This window comes from Botryllus schlosseri, chromosome 11, assembly GCF_051294905.1.
Source record: "Botryllus schlosseri isolate E-star chromosome 11, Bs_hap1, whole genome shotgun sequence".
NCBI classification, from domain to species: Eukaryota; Metazoa; Chordata; class Ascidiacea; order Stolidobranchia; family Styelidae; genus Botryllus; species Botryllus schlosseri.
The window spans coordinates 22525470-22551597 of NC_137246.1; the positions used below are offsets into that span (position 1 = coordinate 22525470).

Consider the following 26128-nt stretch of genomic DNA (forward strand, 5'->3'; position numbering starts at 1 on the left):
TAATTAAATCTCATGAATCACGGTTGTATTGCATATCGACGATGTCCGGGTGTGAAAACCACAAATGTTACTATGACTCGATTCCAAAGATTTGAAAAATAGCAACACGCACGCTTCGGCTGAGGCTACAGCACCTGACGAAATCATCGACGATGAATCCCGAGCAAACCTGTACTTCGCAGAACTGATACGCGACATGCGAATGATACAGAAAAATTAGGGAACATGGTTCAGGCTGCTATTTTTACCCGCATTTGTGACAGTCCTAATAATTAATAGCTCGATATATATATATATATGATTTTTATCTTATGCATTAAAAAACACGCTCGGAACATCTTGGCAAATCGTTGCACGGAGTATAGGCTATACATCCGATAATCATTCAGGCCATTCGGTAGTTTACAATAAAACAAAATCTGATGACGTCATGTGATCGTCATCGAGCAGGGTCGATTATGGTTGCCGCGACTTGAGAGCGATCAATTTTCCATTCGGTGATGGTAAAATTTGGAAAAAAAAAGTTTTCGATAGATATTTACAGATAGAGTACTGCAGAAAGTCGGTTCGATTCGAGTTTGGTTCTAATTGGCGTTCAGGTTTCGATTATTTTGATCGTCATCCCTTCGCCAACCCATGGATTCTTTTTGGGCGCGCCGGGCTCAGGTCTCTTCACGCTACCGCCAAACTTGGCGGCGATGCTTTTCGATGCGCCGCCTGTTTGCTTGGTCAGCTCAGCTATTTCGCTCTTGGCTTCGTTCTTATACCCCGATGCGGCTTGCTGTTCCCGGTTCCTTCTCTCTAATTCCGCTTTCAAAGCCGCGACCGTTGAGAATTTCGCCGGAGCCGGTTCCTTCTTCGCTTCTCCGTTCGCTACCGCCGACGCCGCGGTGCCGACCGAGATTTGCTTCGTGATGGGCTTCAGGTTTTTCTGACCCCAGATGATCTTAGGCTCGTTGCTTGGAGGTGGGGGCGTTGGCTTGAGTTTCGGAATGTCGCCGTTTGCCGTTAATATCACGGCTAACGGTACGGCTGGCGGTCGCTCTTGTGGCGAAGTTGGCGGTGCTTGCGATGCCGGTGGTGTCGGTGGAGCCTGTGGTTCTTGCGGTGGTGCTATCACTGGTTCTGGGGTTGCGGGTTTCTCAGGCTCGGCTTGCTTTGGCTCTTCTGGTTTGATGTCTTCTGTGACATGTAAAGTAAGGCAAACGGAATGCGTTATTAAACGCTAGCAATGATTGCTATGTTATTGCAGCATGAGGGCTATTGCATACGGTACAGTGAACCAAATGTTTTGAGTAACTTGTAGGCTCTCCGACTTTTTCAGAGTGCTCAAGTGGGTTGTGCTGACTTGCAGTTCTTACTCTATTGGTCATGTCTTTTTAAATTCCGCTTCTACTTGATAAATATGTTGGCAAAACTATTTACTATACGATCGACTGCTAAAAGTGGGCGACGTCTCGGTCAAATCTTCTCTAGTAAACTAATTACTTGAGTACGATTCAGGTCATAATTTTTTTACTTCGACTTGAAGTAAAACTCTCGGAAATCTTTACTTCTATTGAAGAGATATTTACAGCGTTACTTCTACTCCCACTTGAGTACCACCGACGATGACTTAAGTATACCTCTGGTTGCATCATGGTATGACAGACGATGCCTCGTTAAGGTGGTTTACATTGAATTTTCTGGCGTCATGCGGATTTTCGTAATTGCTGCAAGCAGGAATCCCTAACTTTTGAGCGAATCCTTCCCGACTACAAGATATCCTCAATGCGGCCGAGAACATTCGTAGTGTGACTTTGCCCAGGCGTGACAATCATTCACTTTCAAGCGAACGCAACTCCAGTGAGTACGCCTCATCGCGAAACGACGACCTATATAACAGGTGCGATTTACGTGTAAGCGTGTGTTGATGCCCATTTAGTAAAATAATTGCGAGAGGAATAGATTCTTCGAGTCATTGTGCGGTCTGGTTATTCTACACAAAAATAGAGGCAGCTGTCCAATATATTTACCGTTTTCCTGCGCTCTGTCGACTATTTCCTTGTGGACGAGTGCTGCTGCCGCTTTTGCAGCCGCCCGGAGATCTTCCTCATCTTCTTTCTCCTCTTCACTTTCGTCTGCTAAAAATAATCGTCACAGTTGACGTTACGGTCTGTCAGTACAGTATAAATTTAGCTTTGAAAATTTAGGCCGGGTTTGGATCGGGAAACCGAATATAGGAAATTTGAAACCAGATTTGAAACTATTGCGAAATATCAATATAATACACGCGAGAATGTAACTCGCGACCGAATAAGAGACTTGGATTTTGAAGACAGATACAATGTACTACATGCCTGCTTGCACTATACTTCCTCAAGTAGTTGCGTTTTTAAACCAATTCCACTAGACTTAAACATTTCATCCGAAAAAAAATCACTACATTGAAAACTAAATTCATATTTAAAGGAACATAAATACCGGTACCTTCAGCTGACACTCATCACGGGTAATCGCGAGCAACTGTAGTAGAGAATTGAAAAGAACATTGTATTATTGATATTTGTTGATATACAATGTTCTTTCCAATTCTCTACTAGTTGCTTACGATTACCCCTGACGAATGTCAGTCGACAATAATCAGGTTCAATACCTTTCAATTGTATATTGAAGTTCTGTACCTCCAAGAAGATCTTCAAAAACTATACAATATACCAGGGTTGTAATGACTCGAGTTATGACTCGACTCGAGACCGACTCGAGTCACGATTTTCGGATGACTCGACTCGAGTCATTTTCTCAAAATACGGAAATGACACGACTCGACTCTGTGTATTGACTCGACTTGTACTCGAGTCATTGCGCATGACTCGAAGCAAGTCATTGACTCGAGATTCAGACGGCCAAGACCGACATTTCATTGTAATTCCGAAGCCAACACACTATTGCGATTTCGTTTGTTGGTACTGGTGCTTGAAAATGGGACCAGAAACTGCTAAAAGCAAGGAAAATTGAAATATTATAAATGCGAACCATTCAATATCACCATACGGAGTTATAAAAAGTGGGTTTAGGATGACTTTAACTGGAAACTCAGTAGTCAACACAATGATTTGGACTCGGACTCGAGTCATAATACCATGACTCGGACTCGATCCTCTGTTCGCTGACTTGGACTCGGACTTGACTCGGTGGGAATTGAAAATGACTCGACTTGACTCGAGTCAAAAATATAAAAGTGAGATTGACTTGTGACTCGGAGCCTTGTGACTTGGTTACAACCTTGCAATATACATACTTTATAACTTTGTGTTTTGAAAAGAAGAAAGCACTTTTGTGATGGATTTTCACCATTTTTACGAGTCAAATCATAAGTACCGCGCAAAATAACCATTACATTAAATACCGAATACATTCTCGAATATTGTACCTATTTGTAGTGCCGTCAGTCATTTTACGTTAATCACAAAAATGTATTTTGCAATTTTGAAAGTAGCAAACCACCGATTAACTGCCCAAAATAAACGAACCTTTGACTATATCTACTTTTCGAAATTACGTACACGAACACTATTCAGACCTTCCATTTTCTACATCCGCTGGAATTCGTTTTGACACGTGTCGGAAATCGCTGATTCCACTTGTAATTATATAAATATATGGCGTAACATCTACGTTTGCTGAAGTAGAAATGCTATTACTGCTTTAACCACCTCTAACGAAAACCGACATTCACATGAAGCTGGCCGACTCCCGAAATACGTACCACGTTCGCTGACTTTGTCCTCGAGCACTCCAGCGATGACGGCCGCCGTAGTCGCGATTTCCTCGTAAGTGTCTTCCTTGTCGTGGTCATCTTCGGCGCGGTCTTGTACTATCTCCTGCACAGTCTCCGTGATCTCGGCGTACGTGACTGGAGACGCCGGCCTGCTCGACTTTTCTGAAGCGGTATCTTCGTCCCGCGTCACCGCTACCACGGCGGCGGCGGCGACTGCTACTTTCGCAGCGTCCGAGATACCTTCGCGTTCTTCTTCTTCGGGCTTATCTTCGGGTTCTTCGACATTCTCCTCGGACCTGGGGGAATTGAATACTATATTCAATATTCATATTGAAATAAACCTGAATGTTTTCGTCTGACACTCGTCAGGGGTAATCGTTAGCTATCAGATAATGCTAGCCCTACATCACATTAAAGATTACTTGGTATTTTATCGACCTATTTCATTGCATTTTATGACAAGGCCGTGGGTTGATGACGACTTCACAGATATGACATTTCCACTAACATGCTTGGCGTTGTACTGCATGTTTCGTACGCAGCGACCAAAGTAGGTTTACAGCCTTCTACAGTTGAAATTAATATCGAAACTGCGATTCGCTTATACACATTGGCGTGTCATTTCAGTACTATACAATACCATCTCTCACCATTCGACCCTAATCATTAGAATTAATACTCCATTCAGATTCGAGTGTTCAGCATTACTTGGGAGTTGGGGCATGCTGTTTTATGCGGACCTGATAGAGACTGTTTCGGAGAGTGCTGGTTCTTGCGCTGGCTCCTCTTCCCTCACGCTTTCCGCATCTTCGCGATAACTTTCGTTATCCGAATCGCGTATTACATCCACTGCTGCTACGACGGCTGCTGTTTTCACGACTGCTTCCACAATCTCCTCTCTCCTTTCGTCTTCTTCCTCGTCCACGATTCTGATTGGTTCTTCGCTTGATTGGGCGTGGTCGTCATGCGACGCCTGGCTTTCGTCGTCTCGAATGTCTTCCACCTTTGAGGCTACGACGGTAGCGACAGCGGCCACGGCAGCGGCTTGGGCGATGTCGTGGTCGACTTCAGGTTCTTGGTGTACGGTAGCTTCTGTTTCTACGATGGACGAAGCGGCCGACGCGGCTCCAACTGATTTGCTCTCTTCCTCTTGCTGTTCCTCCAGTTCTACAAAAGGATGTACCAAATTATCTATCTATAGCAGTGGATATTAACCGGTATTCCATGTTACAGTATGATTTCCTGAGTAAGTCTCAGGGGTTACGTGAAGGGCAACTTACACAATATCATTTGTGATACTACTCCCGTTTTGGGCATTATTTGTTGCAGGTAAGTAGGCTCGATCACCAGTCGAATTGCGACTGTTTTCGTGGTACGTCGTGTGTAGTGATGTACGCATAGAAGAGGTTAAGATTAAAAATTGAAAACCCCGTCCCTCTGAAATGTCAATTCTTTCCAAATATAAGCTAAATGGTAATTAAGGAAGTAGTATCATGCTGCTGGGTTTGGACCGAGCAATACGATGACACTTTCGAAGTTGAAGTAATCTATAATAATGTATCATATGTATATTGTAGATTGTTTTTTTTATGATAGCAAAAATTTGGTGTTCCGCAAAGGCATGCAGATTAGCGCAAGTGTTCCGCAGGTTAGTAATGGTGAAGAACCACTTATCTATAGGCTAAGGGGGACTGATACCTTGACTGAGCTCGATCAAATGTGCGGGTGCCAAGGATAACCTTGATTTTTTATTTCATTCAGTTCAGTTCCGTTTATGAATAATTTCATCAATGCAATACACCACAAGATTGAAATAAAATGAAAGATACGAAGCAGTCGAAACGACTTGGAGGAGTCTTTCAAGCAAACACCCACTTTTCCCTACGACATAGAGTAGATAAGAGGCGTATATAACCGAATTAAAACTAACAGTAGATAACATAAAAAGAACAACCGCTTATTTAGTGCCTCGGTGCCTTGGTCATTGTTTTTACGTATAGCCTATCAAGAGCTAAACATCGCACATACGCACACGCGTAATTTCAAGTTTTGTTTTCAATTCCCGCTTGCATAGTACAGTGTTAAATGTATTGGTGGCTGAATTAAAATTACTGTAATACTATTATATGCAATATTTCTGCTTCAGCGTAGAATGAGCGTCAACTATGTGCCAACAGTACCTGTCGCTATTAGCAAAACATAAAGCTAATCCTCAATGTGTTTATCATGGGACACTTAAAGGTTTGTTTCTCCTTTCACGCTATGAGTAAAACTATATTTGCATTGGTAATTGTCCCAGTGCCAATTTCCTTATCGCAAATCAATCTAAAATCCCAGAGTACGTGACAATTTTTCGCAGAGCGTATCATCACGCACAATGCGCGATTGATATGTGATAATGTCCTCACGCATGCGTGCGTGTGTCACACACAAACATATTTAAGACTTTTTGATAAAATCACGTGACATCAAATCTGAGTAAACATATTTCAATAAATCAGCATTACGGTGTCACAGTGACGACAATAGTGAAACTATAGAGAGTCAGTTGTCTCCACAACGGTAAAGAATTCCGTATAAAGTGTATTTGCGCTCAAATGAAGTCACAATCATAACTGTGAGTTATTGAATAGATGTGAAGTCACGGTGTCGAAGTGATACAAAATAGTTCCGAGGCTGATTCGATAAGTTAATGCCTCTGTATGTGTATCGTAGAGGTGCAAGCAAAGTACCTGTATATCGCCATTTACTTCGCCGGCCCGGGTTCAATTCCCACCGATGGAGGTTTAACTATTCTATATAGGCTCCATATGTCACCTGTGTCGCTCGTTGTTACGGCGTGAAAAAAGTACAGATAAATACCCGATGTAGGACGGAAGCGCAATGAATCGAACGAGACAGAACAAGAAATAACTGTCCAGAGAATGACAGACGCAAAAGATCAACATCGAACAATTGTAGGGCTGGGCACAATGATTCGAGTACTCGAATCTGAATCGAGTAATAATTTCAATGATTCGAGTCGAGTAGTAGAAGACGAATTTTCGAGTACTGGACTTATACGCTCCTCACCACTGAAAGTTAATTAAACAACGAAGATTGTAGTTTAGATACTAACTTTAACTGCGGACGCCTTGAAACCTTGATTGGCGGTATCGTATCATACGAAACACATAGTACAAAGCTACGAAGGATACTGGACGTAGCACATTTCCGAAGCCATGATTATCCCACAACATTGTCACCAAGTGAATGAAATTGGTATGGTCGAAAAAATACCAAAGTATCATTTATGAGATGGATAAGAGGCATAATATTCTTTGTGGTGGCATAAAAGGTACATATTTGAACTTTGACGTACTACATTCTGTTATGACGTCATAATGAGTGATACTCGATTACTCGACTCGACTCGAAGCATATTACGTGATTCAGTATCGAATCACTAAGGTACTCGATTTTGCCCAGCCCTAAACAATTGTTGCACCGAGGTGGATGGCAGATTGAGACACCGCAACCGGTCGTTTCGGCATCACCCTATCTGTACATTACATCGCGTTGTGTCTTGTGCATTGCATTGTACATTGTGTATGTGTGTTGATCGGATAGAAATACAATATGACGATTATTGATTTTATTGATGTTTACAATCTCCAAAATACAAACCTTCCTTTGTCTCCACAACTTCCTTCGCAACGACCATCGTGTGCAGAATTTTGATGCCTTTCAATCTGTAATAGATCTCGCCCTCCTTGTCCACGACTAGGAACGTAACCTTCACGAAAGAGAAGAGCAAATTGTTCAGTATTCATAGTACATAGCCGAACATGGACAACGCCACATTTCCACAACACTGTAAGTAGTGTCTTTATTTTGGGCAGCGGATCTAACGAACATATACGGACCATATTCAAACCTAAGTAACGGCAGTGCTGCCTGCCTGAAAAGTAAGTGGTTTTTCCTGATAGCTATTCAAGTAGAAGTGGAAATAAGCAAAATCTCGAGTAAGAATTGCAGGCAGGAAAAAAACTACTTGTGTACTCTGAAAAAGTAGTAGAAGTACTTCGTTACGGACCAGTGAAATTCATTGATAAAGGTTTTTGTATTCGAATTCCAAATCTGGACTGTCAAACCCAAATTTCTTGAATCCAAATCCGGATTGGAGTACTCTATAGTGTTATCAGATTATCAAAGTAAGATACAGATAAGTCAGGTTGATTCAGTAGCATCTTCAAGGCCCTATAATGTTCCGTATAGCTTTCTCTCTGCACGTACTTCATTTTTGTTCTCAGTTATCCGCTTCACGATCGCGTCGTGTCCTTCGCCTTCCACGCTGGAGCCGTTGACTTGTACGATCTTGTCGCCGTCTCTCAGCCCGCCCTCTTCGGCTGCGCTTCCCGCCTGGACTTCCTTGATAAACTGCCCGTCGCGACCACTTTCCCCGGCGAGATGGAATCCGTATCCGCCAGATTTCTTCACGAGTTTACACAGCCGTGGCCTGTGCTCGTCCGAGAGTTCATCTGAAAGCAAACAAGTGCGGAAGTGGTCGTGTCTGCTGCAGCGTAATTCCGGTAAGCGGAATGTTACGGTTGTAAATCATTGATGGGATTGTGACATGAATTTACCACTAACTCTTACCTTTGACCTCTAGTAATGCGGCCGTGATCGGAATGCCTTTTTCCTTGAAGAAAGCGTCTTCCTCCTTGTTGACCACGAGGAAAGTGACTTCGCCCCCGGACGCTTTGATTTTGCCAACAACCTGAAATTTGTGTTCAGGCGATAATAAGTTAACCGTATTTGGCAAGATATCAAAATTAAATCATCGCAATCGGGTAGTTTTGCTTTCCGTATTTGAAGTATGAATCACGCCCTCCAAGGCACACATTTTTGTCGAAAATGAAAGTAAGTAAAAATCCTCACAGATGAATGTTGAACCGACTATATCTATATCCTTGGAGATAACCATTAGCACATAATTACAACACGTTGTTGCAAATATAGAACTAAAATTGAAATAAATGTAGCAGAAGTGAACAGACGGATCATGATCATCATCGGTTTATTTATAATTTTATTCTTTTAAGACACTGCAAGAATGCGACACAGTGAAACAAAGTAGGAAGGCCGGTATCGAAACGATTCGGGATAGTCCTTGAAATCAGAAACCTATGCCTGGGCTAGCACGATGTAAAGAAGAGGCATGTACACTGAATGAAAAGCAACAGAAGATAACATAAAAAAGCAAGCGATGAAAATGAAGAATAGTATGTGTCGGAATAAAGCGAGGTCGATACATTATATCGTGGTCGGGTAATCTAGGACTCTCACTAGTATCATACCTCGGGATGTTTCAGTTTGTCCACGTTTTCGCCGTTGATCTCTACGATTCTGTCATATTCGAGTACGCCCGCTTGGTAGGCGGGACTGCCGTCTTCTACGTTGACCAAGAAATGGGCATTCTGGCTATCTTTCAACACGAAGCCGTAACCCTTCTCCCCACGCACGACTCGGCAGAGACGAGGCTTCATCTGAAAACGGTCCAGATTATCAGGTTGAGGGTCTATGCGTTCTTCTATAGTTCTTTCTGAAATTATCGACTATGCAGTCTATAAACAGCGTGAACAGTGTAACTGGATTTGTGCTATATAAATTATATAGTGTGGGTACAATGTAATACGATTCAAAACATGACCTCAAAAATACTATAAGCTTTGTACGGCGATAGTTGTGATTTGACGGATTTGATATACGTAGAAGTATAGCAATTGCTTCTCTGAGACCGTTAAGAGACGAGAACGTGGTGTTTGAAATTATTGTTCAAGTAATCATTGCGTTGCCTTATATAGAATCCGTGGTCGTGGGTGCGTTCAGTTGTATGTATGTAAATATTAAAGCAGTGCTTGACTATACTGGCGTTATAAGCTCCTCGTGATTGTATATATAGTCTAAGTCTGGACAGTCAACTTGAATATTTTCTTGCAGCATTCTGAGCTGAGACTGCACCGATAGACAGAAATGAATTGTCTACTGGCCAAAAGAAAATGAAGAAATTACATATTTTCGGCAATTAATTGACCACGTCAGATCATATTCTATCCACGAATCTTATCATAGGCCACCTCAATTTTGGCGCCTTCTTGCTTCGTCTCTGTCTCGACGACCTTCGCCACGACTTTCTCCACTGGCTTCGCGACTTTTCCAAAAGACGGGACCTCCAATTCTTCCTCGGTCGGCCATTCCTTGATGAAGTCGATGGTGACCTCGACGTTCGATTCCAGTACAAACTCGCTCGTTCCGAGACTGGCGACCGTTAATTCAACGGAGCTTCCTGCATCCCTGAAATGGAATTCACGAATACAAGTTTTGGATTTATCACACGGTAAAACCTAGGGCAGGAAACAGGAAACTCTTCCCACACTCCAGAAATGGTCGAAGTACTCATCGTTGGTATTCAAGTAGGAGTAAGAGTATCTTCGGCAATTTACACTCAAGTAGAAGTAAAAGCAGTGATTTCCAAGTAACTGAAAAAGTAGGTATCCTAGGGCTAGATTTGCCTAAAACTCAAAACTGTTAAGTATAGAAGTAAAAGTACTCTTGCATCATAACCACTTGAGTTAGTACTACAAGTAGGGAACATATGCTAGTATATTTTGAACGAGTACAGGTATTTCGTTTCTGACTACCTCTGTCACTCCCGGCTCTTAATTATCCATACGACTACTATATATATACCATAGCATCGTCAGGCATGGCCGTCATACAGATAACTGAAAAGTCTTAGTAGGATCATATCTGCACAACTAAACAGAAGCGACACTGCGGTATTGTGTGCACACAAGGATTGTAGCTAGGGTTGCATTTAAAACAAATGGTGTTTTAAAACACTTTGTTTAAAACATGTTTTGAACAGTGTTTTGAACAAATGCCTTTTTCAAAAAAAAAATCAAAAGTTGTCTAATTATGCCATAATTGGGTGAATACGTCCGAAAAACCATGTAGTATGAGCCTACGGACGATTTGCACCCAAAATAGTCGACATATACGATGTGGGGTGGCTGGAATCCTCGAAATCGTCGTCGGTTCAGCAGTTTTTGCGCGTAGATATAGATCATTGGTACGGAATGGGTGTTCTGATGATGATGATGACCGCCGACCGTAAAAATGCTGAATAACGATGTAGTCCTGGTTAAAGATATTTTGGTCTGTTTATGACAGTGATCGTAAGACCTTTTCGTCGAAGGAGCCATATTTACCCTATACATTTTCAAGTGTCTATGCCAATCCATTGCGACGTCACATTAAATATTCGTGACGTCATGACTAAAAGTAAATAAACAATAAAAAACATGTTTTAAACAAGGGCCTCGTTTTAAATTGATTTTCGCTTGAAATGCAACCATAGTTGTAGCCAAGAGGCAAAAGGAACCTATACCACCATCAAATCTTCAATTGGTGCATTCAGTTGCCATGGTGTACCTCACAATCGATCTGTGATATCGCAGCCTGATTACGCATGTGTGTATCACGATTTGTTTACTTGGACTTCCGATTCCGTAAGAAGTATCCAGAACATTCGCGTGGTGATTCAGTTTTTACCGTTGTACTACATATAAGTGCCAATCATAGCATACTTAATTTTCTTGACGCAGGCGGCGTGGTCGTCTTTCAACACTCCCTGTCCATTGACCGCGATGACAATCTCCCCGCTCTTCAGTCCCGCACTTCCGGCGACTCCCGATTCCGTGACATCAGTCAAAACGTGAAAGGATCGGCCCTGAAAATGCATTTCGGTTACCGGTATGCTATCTTTAGCACTGTTTGCAAGCGTGAAAGCGCAGGTGTGGGCACCGCTGTATCTCGCCATTGCAGGATGTACGAAGAAACATGTGAAATCGTAGTCATACTATTGAAATCGGCAATGTTAATCGCAGATCTCAGCAGAGGTGGTCAAGTTTGGTTAGCGTTGGTACTCAATGTAAGTGGTCCTAAAGCCGTAACTATATAAACTGACTCGCAACTACAAATATCAATTTACAAGATATGTCAAACCCGCTACAAGTGGACACGTGAAATAAAAGATCTTAAAAAGTATTCAAGCCAGTTTATTCGTGCAGGGTCGCATATACGTTGAGCAGGTAATCGAGGGAAAGTGGCTACTACCGAAATTGCAAGATTTATCATTGCAACTAACACAAAATGACTAATGTGACGCTACAAATAGATACAGTCTTCGAAAACATAGCCCGTTACGGTGATACTAGAACTATTTCACGCGGTTCCTATGGCATTTTCACTTATATCCGTGATGCAAACCTATTCCAAAACTACTTTCCCTTTTCCAAAATTAGTTTGGCCTGAATAACTGTTCAAGTTGAAGTGAAGCAATCTAAAAAAAACTAACCACTTGAGCAAGTGGTGCCACTATAGGCAAAAACTACTTGAGTATACTTCGAAAGGGTCATATTAGTTCTTTACTTACTGCCTCTAGCCAAAAGTAGAATATATATGATAGCGAGTGTCTTGAATGATGATACGCCTGTCCGAAACCTTTGGGCGGAGTTTTAGTGTTATGACTCCATAGATCACTCGCATAATACAACTACACTGTAAAAAATAAAAACCTCGATTTACCGCGAAATGTTTGGAAGCACGGTAGCCAGACATTTCGTGGTAATCTAACATTACCGTTAGTCAATGTAAATTTAACTTACACTCGTCCGGTAATCTCACTTTACACGCCAGACTGTAATGTTACAGTCACCTCCGGTATATCTAATCTACATGTTCTCCTGTACATTTGCGATCGAGACTGTCATTTTACCGCCTACCTACCTACATGCTGTCCCTGTAAATCAGGATTACATACCAGCTTGTAAATTCACGTACATCCATACCTATCGCAAAGCAACCCGATGCAAAAATATCGCAACATTTTCTTCACATCCCCAAAACGACATTGGAACAAACTGTATATTCATTCATGATATCACGATGAAGTGGTTATCGATGGAAAAATATTGCTGCTGGAGGTCTAATTCTTCTTTAGAAGACATGCAGTAACACGAGTGGTCTCAAGAAAACGTGAATTAATTCCACCACCGGCCAAACTTCCAATTGTTTCTTTTTCTCGTTCTCATTCCTTCTGTGTAAGTAGTATCTTGCAGTTCCACTAAAAAGAATTCATGCGTAAGTCGCTATATAAAGCAAAGTTCCTAACCTGGACAGTGGACATGACATTATAAAGACTAAGACAAATGGGCTGACAAAAATATAACATGTTTTGAAGTTCCGGTACTGGCAAATTGTGTGATGACGGCTCCGCCTTTTACATGACATAGCAGAGATTCATGACTTTATCTCTGTATTGAAGCAAAAGGTTCCTAATTTAAGGTGGCTTGTGTGGCAAACAAATCCAGCAGTGGATGAAAACATATCTATGCTATGGCCCGAAAATGACATTACCAAGCCAACAGTTTCAACTCCTCCGCAGCGGAGTATGCGGTCACTATATAAGTCGACAAATATCCCAAAATAGAACAGAGAATGCGGCGAACGAAATATATCAATCATGAAATCTAAGTCATCGAGGGCTGGTGTGCAGAGTCAGATATTCACGGTAACAAATACTATGTAGTACTGTATTACCTTTTAAGATGCGTATTCCATTCAGCATTCCTAGGAATCTTCAACGATCGTGTCCACTTTCTTCAAGCACAAGCTTCGCTCCACCCTTTGCTCAAATCTCACTAATGGCCACTGGCCAGACGACACTCGAACGATTTCGAAATAAATGGTATTCATCCGCTGACACATGACACCAATAATATTTACTGGCCACGTTATAATGTTTGATCTGGGTCGTTTTTTCCACACAGAAACATTTAGCATTGCACATAGTCCCTTTTTTCATCTAATTTCGTATAAATTGATATATATTCCATGTGTTGTTCACTACTTACTGTACTTACCTAACCAGACGCTGCTTGTGATGTCACAGTTGTGCGTTGGTTGTTGATTACGAATCTCAGAAAAAGCAGTCACCTGATGTAACCTATTACAGGTCGCCTTGTCCGCCATTAACAAATGGTCAGCTGAGCATGCGGTGCTGATATTTCTAATTCCCCCGAGCAATATTATACATCCTGAACTAATTTTCTAACTTATCAGTGACAACAAATGTAACCAGCGAGACTGGCCGTACAGCCATTGCCTTATAATATAATATGGCTACGGTATACCACATTAGCTACGATTGTCAGTTATTTCTTGTACCCTACTAAGCTTAAATTGATACTAGGGCCAACAATTTCGGTATGACAGACCCCAGTCTCGCAAACGAGGTTCAATCAGGCCAAATCACTTCTAGAATGATATATCAGTAACATTCAGTTCTACGTATACATTGGCTGCAGCGATTTTGATGCTAATCAATTTTGCCAATAGCCCGGTAAACTGCAGTAACGAGTAACTGTCTGTAATTTTGCGAAGAAATTCTGGTAACTTACTTTACAGCTATATTAAGGTAATATTACATATCAAAATGTAAAATGACAAGCTACGCACAGTAATTGGCTGCGACCGGTAATTCGTGGTAAAATTTACAGAGATTTCTCAGTAAATCTACCAGATTTTTTACAGTGTAGATTGTGCGCCCAGACGCAAGGATAAAACGACAGACTCGAATTATCTGCGCAGGACAGACGCAATACGATGAAAATCAGTAAATTAGTGACAGTGCGGTATAAATTGTTATCAGTGACCTCACGATCAAAATTAATTTTGAAAATTCACGTTTGACTTTGGGGTTTTCCAGCATACGCAGCAAAATAAAGACTATTTAACAATTTTCTATGTATTATTGTATAAAGTAATTTCGTCATATACGTAATGACATTTCCCGGTATGCTACGTGATCTACGGGCGGTAACATCCGTATTAATTACCTTTTCCACTTTCAGGAACATCCCGTAACCAGCATCGCCTTTGGTTAGTTTGACGGTACGAATTGCTGGGTTGTGACTTCGAACGATGTCGGCTGTACTGGGATAGTCATCCTTCTCTTCAAAATGTCTGGAATAATAATTAGCCGTCGTCAAACGAGTTGCGGTCAGCAGCACCTACCGACACAGCTCACACATTGAAATCGTGGCGCGCGTGATAGTTACCTCACGCATAGCAATCGCTACGTACTCGTAGAATGGGCCAGTCGTTAATCAGTTACAATCCATCTTTCTAAGATAACTTGGCGAATAAAATTATCACGATTATTTATATTTACTTTCCGTGTGACGTGAATGAATAACTACATATATACATTATACGTGTCGCTTAATCTTCAAGGGAGTTCGAAGTCAGTGATTGAAAGATACACAACATGACAGAGTACACCTACGATGTGGTAAGGAAATGAATCCATGCTATACCGATAGTGACAGAGTATGAAACATGAAGTTGCCCCAATGTTAGAAGTCGTGTAAAATATGTGTGAGAAATAAATAGAAACGCCCCAAGAACGTAATATATGGATAGATACTGTGCATGCCTGTCCGAACCCATATGGTATTGGACAAGGGGCTTAACTAACGAGCCCAAGGCGCCAATCCCCACACTAGATTTACGTCTTAAACATTTAAAGAGCTTCTTGGAGGTACAGAACTTCAATATACAATTGAATAGTATATTCATATTGAAATGAACCCGAATATTTTCGGCTGACACTCGTCAGGTGTGATCGTCAGCAACTAGTAGAAAATTGGAAAGAACATTGTATAACAACAATCGTATCACAAAATATGACGTCAACAGCATGGAATGAAATCTCAAACAAGAGAGCGTTCAATGTACTATTTTAAGATGGTACACGAACACCTTCTGTAGACAAAGCTTTGGCTGACGTATTTTGATAAAGGTCGCCTCCAAGGAGTTGCTGACGATTACCCCTGACGAGTGTCAGCCGAAAATATTCAATTTCAAAATGAATATACTATGCAATTGTGTCTTGGACATTGTGATGTCACGAAATTATCCCACCCCAAATAATTGAATAAATTAATATATATATATAAATAAATTAGTTGTAAAAAAATCGTCACGCCCATACATCACATTATCACATACCTTCACTAGATATAGGTTGAGAACATCAGCTATAATTCTGAGGGACACATTGGCTAGAGAGCACTTTCAGATGAATGGAAACAATTCATTACAGCAAAGCGTGAGCTTAATAGACCCGTACGAGTACATGTGCATCCCTTATGGGATTGCTACTGCTGTAATTGCGATAAGGAAACTGCAATCTTTCGTAAAGTCGTAATTACATCTATATCTTCGGATAGCATATGTATATATAGGGATTACCTATGCAAATGAAAGGCGCCGGACATTTATCATTCACAAGCCCCGTATAGGAACACCACTTACGCGCCTCAATAGACGATATACGCGAGACCTTTATCTTGAAAAGTAAACTCCACACTTGCGTAGAAGATAAATTACGCGAACACCGGCGCACAAAAGACAAGGAACGGAACCGTATACTTTCGCAAATATTTGCCATCCAACCGGGAACTCACTTCATAGCTTGTTCATCGAGGACAACCAGAACCACCTGGTACTGCTTCGTCTTGACCAATGAGATCACGTCGGCGTGATTCATGTCCATGATGGATTTTCCGTTTACCGCCAAAACGCGGTCGTTCTCAAATAATCCCGCAATTTCGGCGCAGCTGTCGGCGTCAATCTTTCCGATATACTCTCCTGGAATTATACAGTGGATTTGCAATCAACCAGTAATCTAATTCTTATTCTAGCCAGTGGATCGATGACATTGTTTCATGCTCTGATTCAATAGTCACACTTTACCAATGTGTTGCTTGACACAATAGAGTTATAAAATATTATATTGCATGTCAACCAAGAAGCAAAAATTAATTGATGGATGATGCTTGTGTTTCAGCTTATAGAAAATTACTAGGAAATCAAAATCAAGCAGATGAAGTTATCTAACAATATTCTATACATGTAGCTTTTAGAGACTAAATTAGTTTGGTAAACATGGTAAGAGATATCCGAAGAAATGTCAGTCAGTGGCTCCCAACCCTGGGTCCGCGACAAGGTCAAGGGGCTTCGTGAGTGTCCAATAGATTGGATGTTAAGCGAGAATGCCTAGGTTCAAAATAATGACACATTTGGTTATGACGGTAATTTGATTTTATTGTCTTTTTTCGTATTACACTCTCTGTTCCCCAATTCCTACTACAGTACTAGGCCTACTTATATAGCTATGCGAAGTTGAGCTTCAGATCATTGTTACCATAAAAAGAAAGAAAACGGAGAATCGTTAAGACCAAAGCGTCGTGCGTGCGTATACTGTATAGTTTATCTGTTTAGAGGCAAAATGACTGAAAAGCAGAAGTAGCAGGCTATAGTACAGTGGTCGGGAACCTTTTTCGACCGAAGAGCCATATTGGCCCAATATTTTCAATTACAACTCCCAAAGAGCCATACATGTCAATCAACTGTTACGTTACAATTGAACATCCGTGACGTATTGGTAGCACTAATATATGGGATTCGTAGTGTACGCCGTATGTTTCTGCCCACGTTTAGTCAAATATGGTCACTATACAGCAGTACATACCCACCGTGTGATACGTCAGAGACGTGGGGTTATGGGAGGCAAGTGAGGCAGTGCCTCAGATGTCGTCAGGGATGAGTGAAGAAAATTCTGAACCCTTCAATGGTTATTGGTATCTTCTATCGATGTTTATGAAAGACTAGATTTTGAACATTATTTCCAAAATCACGGAATTTTCATATTTATTGTTTGTAAATAAAGTGCGAAAGGAGACGAGGTAAGCCTCACCTGTGTGTAACAGCACAACTCATCGTAAATAGCTTAGAATTTATGATAACTGATATTAATCAAATGTAATTGTCGTGTTGATTCTGGAAATCCAAGTATTGATCGACTTCTAAAATATTCGGCGAAATGTAATGTTGCGTTACACACCTACATTTTTACGGCGGTGCTAGAAAGCTAATAACGAATCAAGAAAATGGATAGCTATGGCGTCGTTTTTAATTGTGAATGTCACTTCCAAGACATTTTATTTCTCATCGTAGATAAAGACGACAAAGTGTATTTGAAAACTGCATTGTCCTACAAGTGTCGCCATATCTGCTATCCTCTTTTGTCAATCATTAAGGTATATCGTGCGATCCAAGATTTCTAGGCGCGCGAGGGTGGGTGGTACGAGCCCCTATCCCTGGATACCCTTCTGTCTCGACCTCTAAAAGACATGTTCATGCTGCCACGAGAACAATTATTCTCACCGTCATGGAAATTCACCTACGAGTTGGTGGAACAATGTTAAATTAAATACAAAATTGAAAATTTCTTAAAGAGCCATCTTATCTTATACCCAAAAGAGCCATATATGGCTCGCGAGCCATAGGTTCCCGACCACTGCTATAGTAGGTTCATTTAGCGCCATTTTTATGAATTTTTTGTTCTGTAGTCCGTGGCGCACAAGACTTTAACAGGTGATAAGTGCCCCTCTAATCCTTTAATAATAAGAATTGAGACTGTGAAGTCTTCTCATTAAATTCGTTATGAGTTCGTAGTTCATATAGTTCGTCCATAGTTGTTCTAAAAGCGTCTCCTTAATCGAATTTCTATTCCAATGGTTTTTTACCCCCCCCCCCCCATTGCCGTTGTTCGTAATTTTGTAAATATAATTCGATAACAATGCTACATTTACAACATGCTAGTATTCATAAACACACACTCCACATACCGAAATTATGTTGGTTGAACACAATGTGAAATTTACGGTTATGTAAGTAGTAAGCTTGGTCATACGATAAATACTTGAAGTGAAGTAGTGACCATGCCAAAAGCTTGGAAAACACCGACGGAGATGATGTCATAGTTACCGGTTCACACCGTAACCGCAAAGCACATTGATCCGCTCAATCTAACCTGGCGACGAGGACTTTGCCCGCAAGAAGAATCCGTAGCCGTTCGTGGGGTGCTTCAACATATGCACGACTCTGACTTTTCCCGCGTTCTCATTCGACCTCGCCTTGACCTTGGTCGATTGCTGCTTGACTTTCGTGGAACTGGACTTCTTCACTGACTTGCTTGAGGACGAGGATGAGTTTCGCGAGGACGTGGAACCTCGCACCATCTTTTCGGTGATGGGAATGTTGCTGCCGATGTCAAGTATAAGTTGCTGATGGTGTATAAATAATAACTACACTTTAAACGTAAATCGAGCATTTTGACGATTTCCAGGAGGGTACAAATAGGGTAATTGCTTTCACACCCGTTGTAATAGGTCAAAACTAGTCAAATGCACCAATTCTTATTGCGATTTTCAGATGTGGTCAAAGTAGTCACCGTTGCTACTCAAGCAGAAGTGGAAGTAACACACACAAGTAGAAGTAGGAGTGGTGGTTCACAAGTAAGTAAGTAGGCATTCTACGCTTATTTTTGCCTACAAAACTGAAAACTGTCAAGTAGAAGTACAAGTAGTATAAAATCATAACTACTTGAAAAGTAGTTTGAGTAGGCAAAATCTACTTCAACTACTTCAAAAAGTAGAAGTACTTCGTTACTGACCACCTCTGGCGATTTTACAGTTGTATGGTATTGCATGGTGAAGTTTGCAGAATGTCGATCACCCTTAAGTATAGATTTGAGAATTTCTAACGTAAAGTACAATATGAAAATGATATCACGAACGAAATATATTTAAGGTTCTGTAGTAGCCTACCCTACACCATTCCAAACATACATAAAATGTGGTCTTTATTACATTTACAAGGCTAAGTAAAATCGCGGCACTTAAATTTATGGGGAATCCCCAATTGTTACAGCTCAAAATGAAGAAAGATGAAATTGACGAGTTACCGAAAAAAGTAGCCAGAATACGTTTTTGTGACACGGGAAACTGACTGAAAACGGGACTTATTGAAAGTTTCTCGATTCCGAAAGACCTTATATGCACAGTTCGATTCGTGCAGCAGCCTTCTATCCTAATGTATTTAAATTATAAAATGTGTAATGCGGTGACTCAGTGAAAACAATGGCTTTTAGATTAGCGTAAGGGTTCGCCAGGTTGGTAAAGGTTAAGGAATGGGTGACATAATATAGTCTAATTCTGCTCACTTGGTTTTGCAATGATCATAACCACTCTCATCGATAACGAGCAGGCTGACTTTAGTTCCCGACGCCTTTATCAGTTCGACCACTTGCTTGTGTTGCATTTTCTCGATGTTTTTCTTTCCGACCGCTATAAGTCTGTCGCCTTGCTTCAGGCCAGTGCCGTCTGATGCACCTCCCTCGGTCACATTTTTGATAAAGTCCCCTGGGACAAAAATTTAGAATGTCTCAGTTTTTAGCGATTGCATCGTTAAACCGAGAGGTGGTCAGCATCAGTAACGAATAACTTCTAGTATACTATAGTAAGGTTGGCCATTTCACAACTAACTCAAGTATAGTTCTGTCTTAGACTATTTCCACTTCAATTTTTAGGCAAAGCAACTTACTTTTCACACTTTGGCTTTTGTAATGTAGAGAATTATGCGACCACTCGATCCAATCGACATTTTAAAACTATTTACATGTGCAGTTTTCGAATTTTCATTTTCTGTTTCAACTTGGAGTTATGACACGTTATGGAAATCGCCACTTTTCTAGTAAGTGAGTAGAAATCCACGCCGTTACTTCTACTTCTACTATAATACCAACGCTAATTACTTTGATTTCGTTTCAAATCCATATTTATAAGCTCAATACGATAGATCACCAACCTTTCGTGGACTAGAAGTCGGTAGAACAGGCTCATGTTATCGAGCGCTCTAATAAATAAATTTCTAGATTGCATAATATGGTGAGTAAAGAACAATCGAACTCATTCCTAGAATGAAGAAAATACACGATATTAAGTGACGCGAATTGTAGATTTCCTAAATAATCCAGTATGTATTGTTACAGCAAGCATATCGAAGTCAAAATGCGAAATTAACTATCACCTTTGGAATCTCTTTCCAAAAAGAACCCGAACGAGTTATTCTTCTTCTTGATTTTACAAAGTCGCGGTCGAGGTTCGACTTTAGAAGATTGCCGAACAGGTCGCTCTGTTCTGAACAAACACGTGAATTTCAGCATAGAGTGACATATTATTTGGGGCGAATAGGCGAAACTAGGAAAGGTCTTCTGTTTACGAAACATTTACAGCGGAGAGATCATCATTCATCAAATGAGTGTTGCCATAGAGGCGTATATTCAAGAAAGAAAATAATCTGCACAGGTCAAGTTCAATAGCATACATACGTCACAGCGCCGTCATTTGCTGGTACCCCGCGCTACACTGGAATAAGCTGTGAAGTTCATATAACGGGAGAGATAACAGGATTATGAAAAATTATGTTATATCATACTGCAATTAGCGTGGCATTTAAACCAAAAATCAATTTACAACAAACATGTTTAAGACATGTTTTTTACGTTTTTTATTGTTGATTTCTTCGTCATGACGTCATCAATCTTTAAGTGCTACGTCGCAGTAGATTAGCATAGAAAAATTGAAAATATAGGGTAAATTATGGCTCCTTTGACCAAAAAGGCTTCCGACTCTAGTCATAAAAGGACCAAAAATATCTTTAACTTGGACTTCATCGCTATGCAGCATTTTTACGGTCGGCGGTCATCATCATCAGAACACCCATTCCGTACCAATGATCTACATCTACGTACTAAAACTGTTGAGCCGACGACGATTTCGAGTGTTCCAACCATGCCACGTCGTATACGTCGACAAGATTGGGCTCAAATCGGCCATAGGATCATATTACATATTTTTCGAAAGTATTTACAGAATAATGGCATGATTATACGTTTGAAAAAAAACATTTTTTTTATGAAGGCATTTTTTAATACAATGTATAAAAATGATGTTTTAAACAAAGTGTTTTAAAACACAATTTGTGTACAATGCAGCCCTAACTGTAATGTTGATATTTATTTTGGGTATCGTCAACACCATGTCTCTATAATGGTAATAACTGAATTAACTAATCGTATTATAAGATTGTTATACTTGAAGGACGAAACAACAATGGCTGTTTGCCATGTTCAAATACGTTTACTCAGGTGAACTCTTAAATATTTTAGAATGATGTTAGCGCACCAGGAGTAGGCCTAGCCTTCACAGGAACAACGCACTACATATTGTTAAATGAAAGAAATAATCACAATACGACGTAAGCCTCCACTGTACAAACAGAGTATGGATTCCAGCCACATCAGATAATTCACTTGGATTACCTGGATAGACAAATTACAATGCTCTTCATCATTCTTATGCTACATCCCGGTATATCTGACCACGCGCTTAAGACCTACTACGACGAGCATCACAATTTACAACAAATCGACTGTATCCGCTGATGACACTGGTGATAATATTTTAATCTGCCGTGACAAGTATTAAAATTCGAATAGAATGGATGAGTGCGTTATTTACATCAGAAATACCTTCCAATGTCAAAACAGTACAGGCAAGGTTCATAGGTATACCAGTATGCATTGATGCGCGTTATAGACACCGATATACGTCGCTTTACATTGAACATAATCAAGCGAATATGATAATCGCATATAATATGTGCTAAATAGGAATGGTGGAAACCATACTTACTGTACAAGATTACTGTACACTACAGCGTACACGCTTTATCAATCATTGTAGAATACTGATTACTGACCTAACAATGACATACACTAAGCTGATACAGGCCTCGTCGCTACAAACTACATCCAACCATGGCTTTATCAGCGAGATAGCTTGTTGCTAGAAATTTGCGATCTGCAACCCGAAACGATGAGTAATGCGATAGTAATAGTTACATTCGTACCGGAAGTCGAATATAATTCACGAACAAAAGATTGATCAACGACTTACTTTGGAGTGTTGGGGTCATTTTCTTTGTCTACCACGACGAATGCAATTTCATTCTTGGGAATGCATTGGCGAATGAGTTCTACGATTTGATTATGGTCCTTCCCTTCAACGTTACTTTCGTTGATTTCAATAATGCGGTCACCGTCCTTCAGGCCACCCCTATTGGCCGGACCGCCTTTGGTCACTGAAGTGATTATCTGAATGAATGAACGGAGAAAATGTCATATAAGTGATTCGCGGGTTCTTTTGCATCAGCGAAGATCCGTATTGGCCTCTTGCAGTGGTTCTCAACCACCCGTCTGACTAAAATATTAGTATTTTATATCTCAATTCCAAGAAGTTCGATGCTTGTCCATTAATTAGAGGAATCAAATTCTAAATTGATGCAGAAGTTTGGAACGTATTTTTGCATGATGTCGTAATAGAGAATTCGTGGACGACTTTGGGCGTACGTCACAAAGGTGCAAGTGTTGTACAAAACTTTTCAAGAGTATCATACAACCCGTTTCGGACACGTTATCAGTGAAAGCTACGAAAACTGTCAAATTCCGACAATGCAATTAAGCGACACATGGCAATAGAAAAGAGGATATATAGCAATCAGTAAAGTCAATTTCTTTCAAAGGATAGGGAGCAATCGTAATCAAGTTAATGGTCCTTGAAGACTTCGTAAATTTCTCCTTGCAGAAATTTCTGTAGAACCACGCACAAATATATATAAGGCAGCATTAAATGAAGTTTTCAGGGTTAAATATGAGTTGAATACATTTATAGGGACTAAATTTAGGGTTCATTTTGATTTTCAAACTTTCACCAGCCTGCAACATTTGTTTTGAAGTTTTACCGGTCCGCGAGATCAACAAGGTTGAGAACCACCACTAGAGTCTACTGGTGGATCGTTAGTACTCAAATATCCGATTGAAGCCAGGACAATAATTTTACATTGGCATATCTAATGCAAAAGATAGCATTATATCTGTTCAGTGCAGTGTATAACAAAAAAACAAAACACCTCAAGATTGCAATGTTATAAAAAGTAATTTAATAGACTGAGAAAAGTCTGTAAATAAAACTCTCCATTCCCATCTCTTAAACAGAGTAAGAAAATTAGATAATACATTGATTTACGGACTGAGGACTTGAGATTCGTATATAGAGAATCTCAGCTGACTCCTGTTGCCAAAGTTCCTCCCTTCTTATACTGTTGGGAACAGCATAATGGCACAGTTTGTAAGCATCCATTGCATGTTCATTGTTCGTATTGAAAAGTATCCTCGTTAATATAACTTTGACACTACTCCCTGATGGACTTCCAAAATGTATGCCGGGTCTTGAATTTTATTTTTGTAGCTAAATATTACGTCATCTAGCTTGAGAATGATTATATGCCTTGTGCAGAACGTGATACTTGAAGGGTCATAAACCCTGCTGAAATTTCAAATGCCGAAGTAAATACCAGCTTCGCGATCAAACTCTGGGATGTTCAGGTCTGTCCGCTTGTCTCTTTACCCGTTCTAGAATAGACTAGGGTTACCATATTTTCGGAACACAAATTCCGGACGCTCTTTATCGCCCACTAGCGGATTTCAAAATGAGGTATTAGCACATTGTGGGTCAATATGACGTCACACTGGTAAAGCTTTGTCTATCGACTAGAGGTGGTCACGATCCGGTTCAGCTTCAAGAGTGTGTGGTTGTGTGTTGTAAGTTGTAACCAGGGCCGAAGCCACATTTTCCAGCCCACTCCCGCCCAAATAAACACTGATCTTGAGCCGATCGTAGGGTAAGCGATGCAAAATCTGAGGGCTTACTATATGCATCTGGTCGTTAAATGATTTGAATGAATTATGTCAATAAGCATATGCCGATGGGCAAGGAAGGTGCAGATATAGCCTTCTACGGCTATCGTCCTGCACCACCCCTCCATACTATCACAATGCGCCAAGCGGGGAAGTCGTGGATACCAGCGTTACCATTCAGGTCTTTGGCCTGACCCGGCCGGGAATCGAACCCACGACTTACCGACCAAGAAGCCAGACGCTTCACCATTACGCTATCTTGTCGGTTTACGCTATTTTGTAAATCGTTAAGTCATATATGTCCAAACAGCCTAAACCGACTCCATGAATATACCGTTATCTTGTAATTGCGATTACAATTAAACTTATTTCTGTAACCTAATGTTATTTTTGTTTATTTTTGATCACAGTTTTTGCGAGGGTGGTAGCCCCCATATTAAAATCAATATATGTGTTACTAAATCGCGCGCAGCGCGAAGAAAAATTTCATGTAGCATCAATCTGCCCAAAAATAATAATATTTATATGTTGATTTAGGAAAAAATTATGAGCTTTACTTCAAAATTCCGGACATTTAGGCATATTTTAGAAATTCCTCCCGGACACAGTTTTAACAGTGAAATTCCGGACATGTCCGGGAAATTCCGGACGTATGGCAACCCTAGAATAGACCCGTTTCTATTTTCTTGCAATACATAGTTGTAGGCATATGTGAATGCGTAATGTCAACTAATGCAAACAATTAAAATTTCCCTCCCCACTTCGTAGATTTTCCCGGCTGTATTCTCGAACAATTATTAGAGAAGACGGGGCCTACGATAAGTTATCGTAGGTCCCGGACAAGACGTGCACGTGCACGTGCACGCGCGTCTAATACGTTACTGACGTTTCATGTGACGTCACATCACATATGATCGTAGTTACGCTATGAGATCGTAATCGGATTGATATTTTAACTTGGAGACACCGGGGGAAATGTATCAATAGTTACCCGAATTGAATTCTGCAGTCACATTTTTATTGAGAGATTGAGAGATTCTGCGGTAGAACATACCTGTCCTTTACGCACTTCGTCTGAAGTCAAGAAAAATTCGAATTCCTCCGACTCTTTCTTGACGACTTTGCACTTTCGTGAGCCGCTCAACCCACTCATTTTTACACTAGGATATCACGAATCAAAAGGAAAACAGTAAAAAATACATTGATTAGTTTGACAGCAGACAGCGCATCTCGGTATAACTATACCTAACGTACCAAGGGAAGGTACCACCATACGTTATCTCGCCACATGCGGATTGTGTATCCGTCCAAATTCGATTAAGCACAATAACATATACACATAAGCAACACGCGTTGATATCGAATATCCGTAGTGAACACATAGCGACGTATTCATATTGTAAAGGTTCTATAGCCGATATTGACCGCTCATATATTCGTAATCCTTATACCTTCTCTGCATCGTGAAAACTGTTATCTATAAACGTCCTCCATTTCTGATTCTAGGTCCGCAATTTAACTGTCCCTGAGGTGGTTCTGTGCGTGAGCTTCACTCTTGCTAGCTACAGGGATATATTCCTGTCACTTTTGCCTCA

At 40.6% G+C, this 26128-nt stretch overlaps 2 protein-coding genes and 1 long non-coding RNA gene across 7 annotated transcripts in view; 1 reads left to right on the forward strand and 2 right to left on the reverse strand.

Annotated features, from left to right (window-relative positions):
• On the reverse strand, positions 1–25745 carry LOC145450509 (multiple PDZ domain protein-like). Of its 4 annotated transcripts, none has more exons than XM_080329030.1 (17): positions 25588–25745; positions 22735–22931; positions 20804–20913; positions 19938–20136; positions 18747–18976; positions 16336–16519; positions 14704–14830; positions 11392–11534; positions 9880–10096; positions 9100–9288; positions 8399–8519; positions 8036–8280; positions 7427–7535; positions 4501–4927; positions 3749–4056; positions 2016–2120; positions 1–1179 (listed from the first exon to the last, which is right to left on the reverse strand). In XM_080329030.1, exons 1-17 carry the CDS (start codon positions 25684–25686, stop codon positions 596–598), a joined length of 3594 nt encoding a protein of 1197 aa, XP_080185156.1. In that variant the 5' UTR covers positions 25687–25745; the 3' UTR covers positions 1–595. The 4 variants fall into 4 exon arrangements, with proteins under 4 accessions (XP_080185156.1, XP_080185155.1, XP_080185154.1 ...); XM_080329029.1 differs by having other exon boundaries at positions 1–1182; XM_080329028.1 differs by having other exon boundaries at positions 2016–2123.
• LOC145450513 (broad substrate specificity ATP-binding cassette transporter ABCG2-like) overlaps positions 1–26128 on the forward strand; it is a 169857-nt gene that overhangs the window by 69445 nt on the left and 74284 nt on the right. The gene's annotated exons all lie outside the window — the stretch shown is intronic.
• On the reverse strand, positions 12682–13870 carry LOC145450518 (uncharacterized). The gene is made up of 2 exons (XR_013918504.1): positions 13406–13870; positions 12682–12929 (listed from the first exon to the last, which is right to left on the reverse strand). It is a non-coding gene; the product is annotated as an uncharacterized LOC145450518 (long non-coding RNA).

Coding starts and splice junctions, on each gene's coding strand:
- LOC145450509 (XM_080329027.1), bottom strand. CDS start 25,686: ATGAGTGGGTTGAGCGGCTCACGAAAGTGCAAAGTCGTCAAGAAAGAG. Junction 18,977..19,937: donor TATGATCATTGCAAAACCAA/GTGAGCAGAATT, acceptor TGACATCGGCAG/CAACATTCCCATCACCGAAA. Junction 16,520..18,746: donor GGCAAAGTCCTCGTCGCCAG/GTTAGATTGAGC, acceptor GTATAATTCCAG/GAGAGTATATCGGAAAGATT.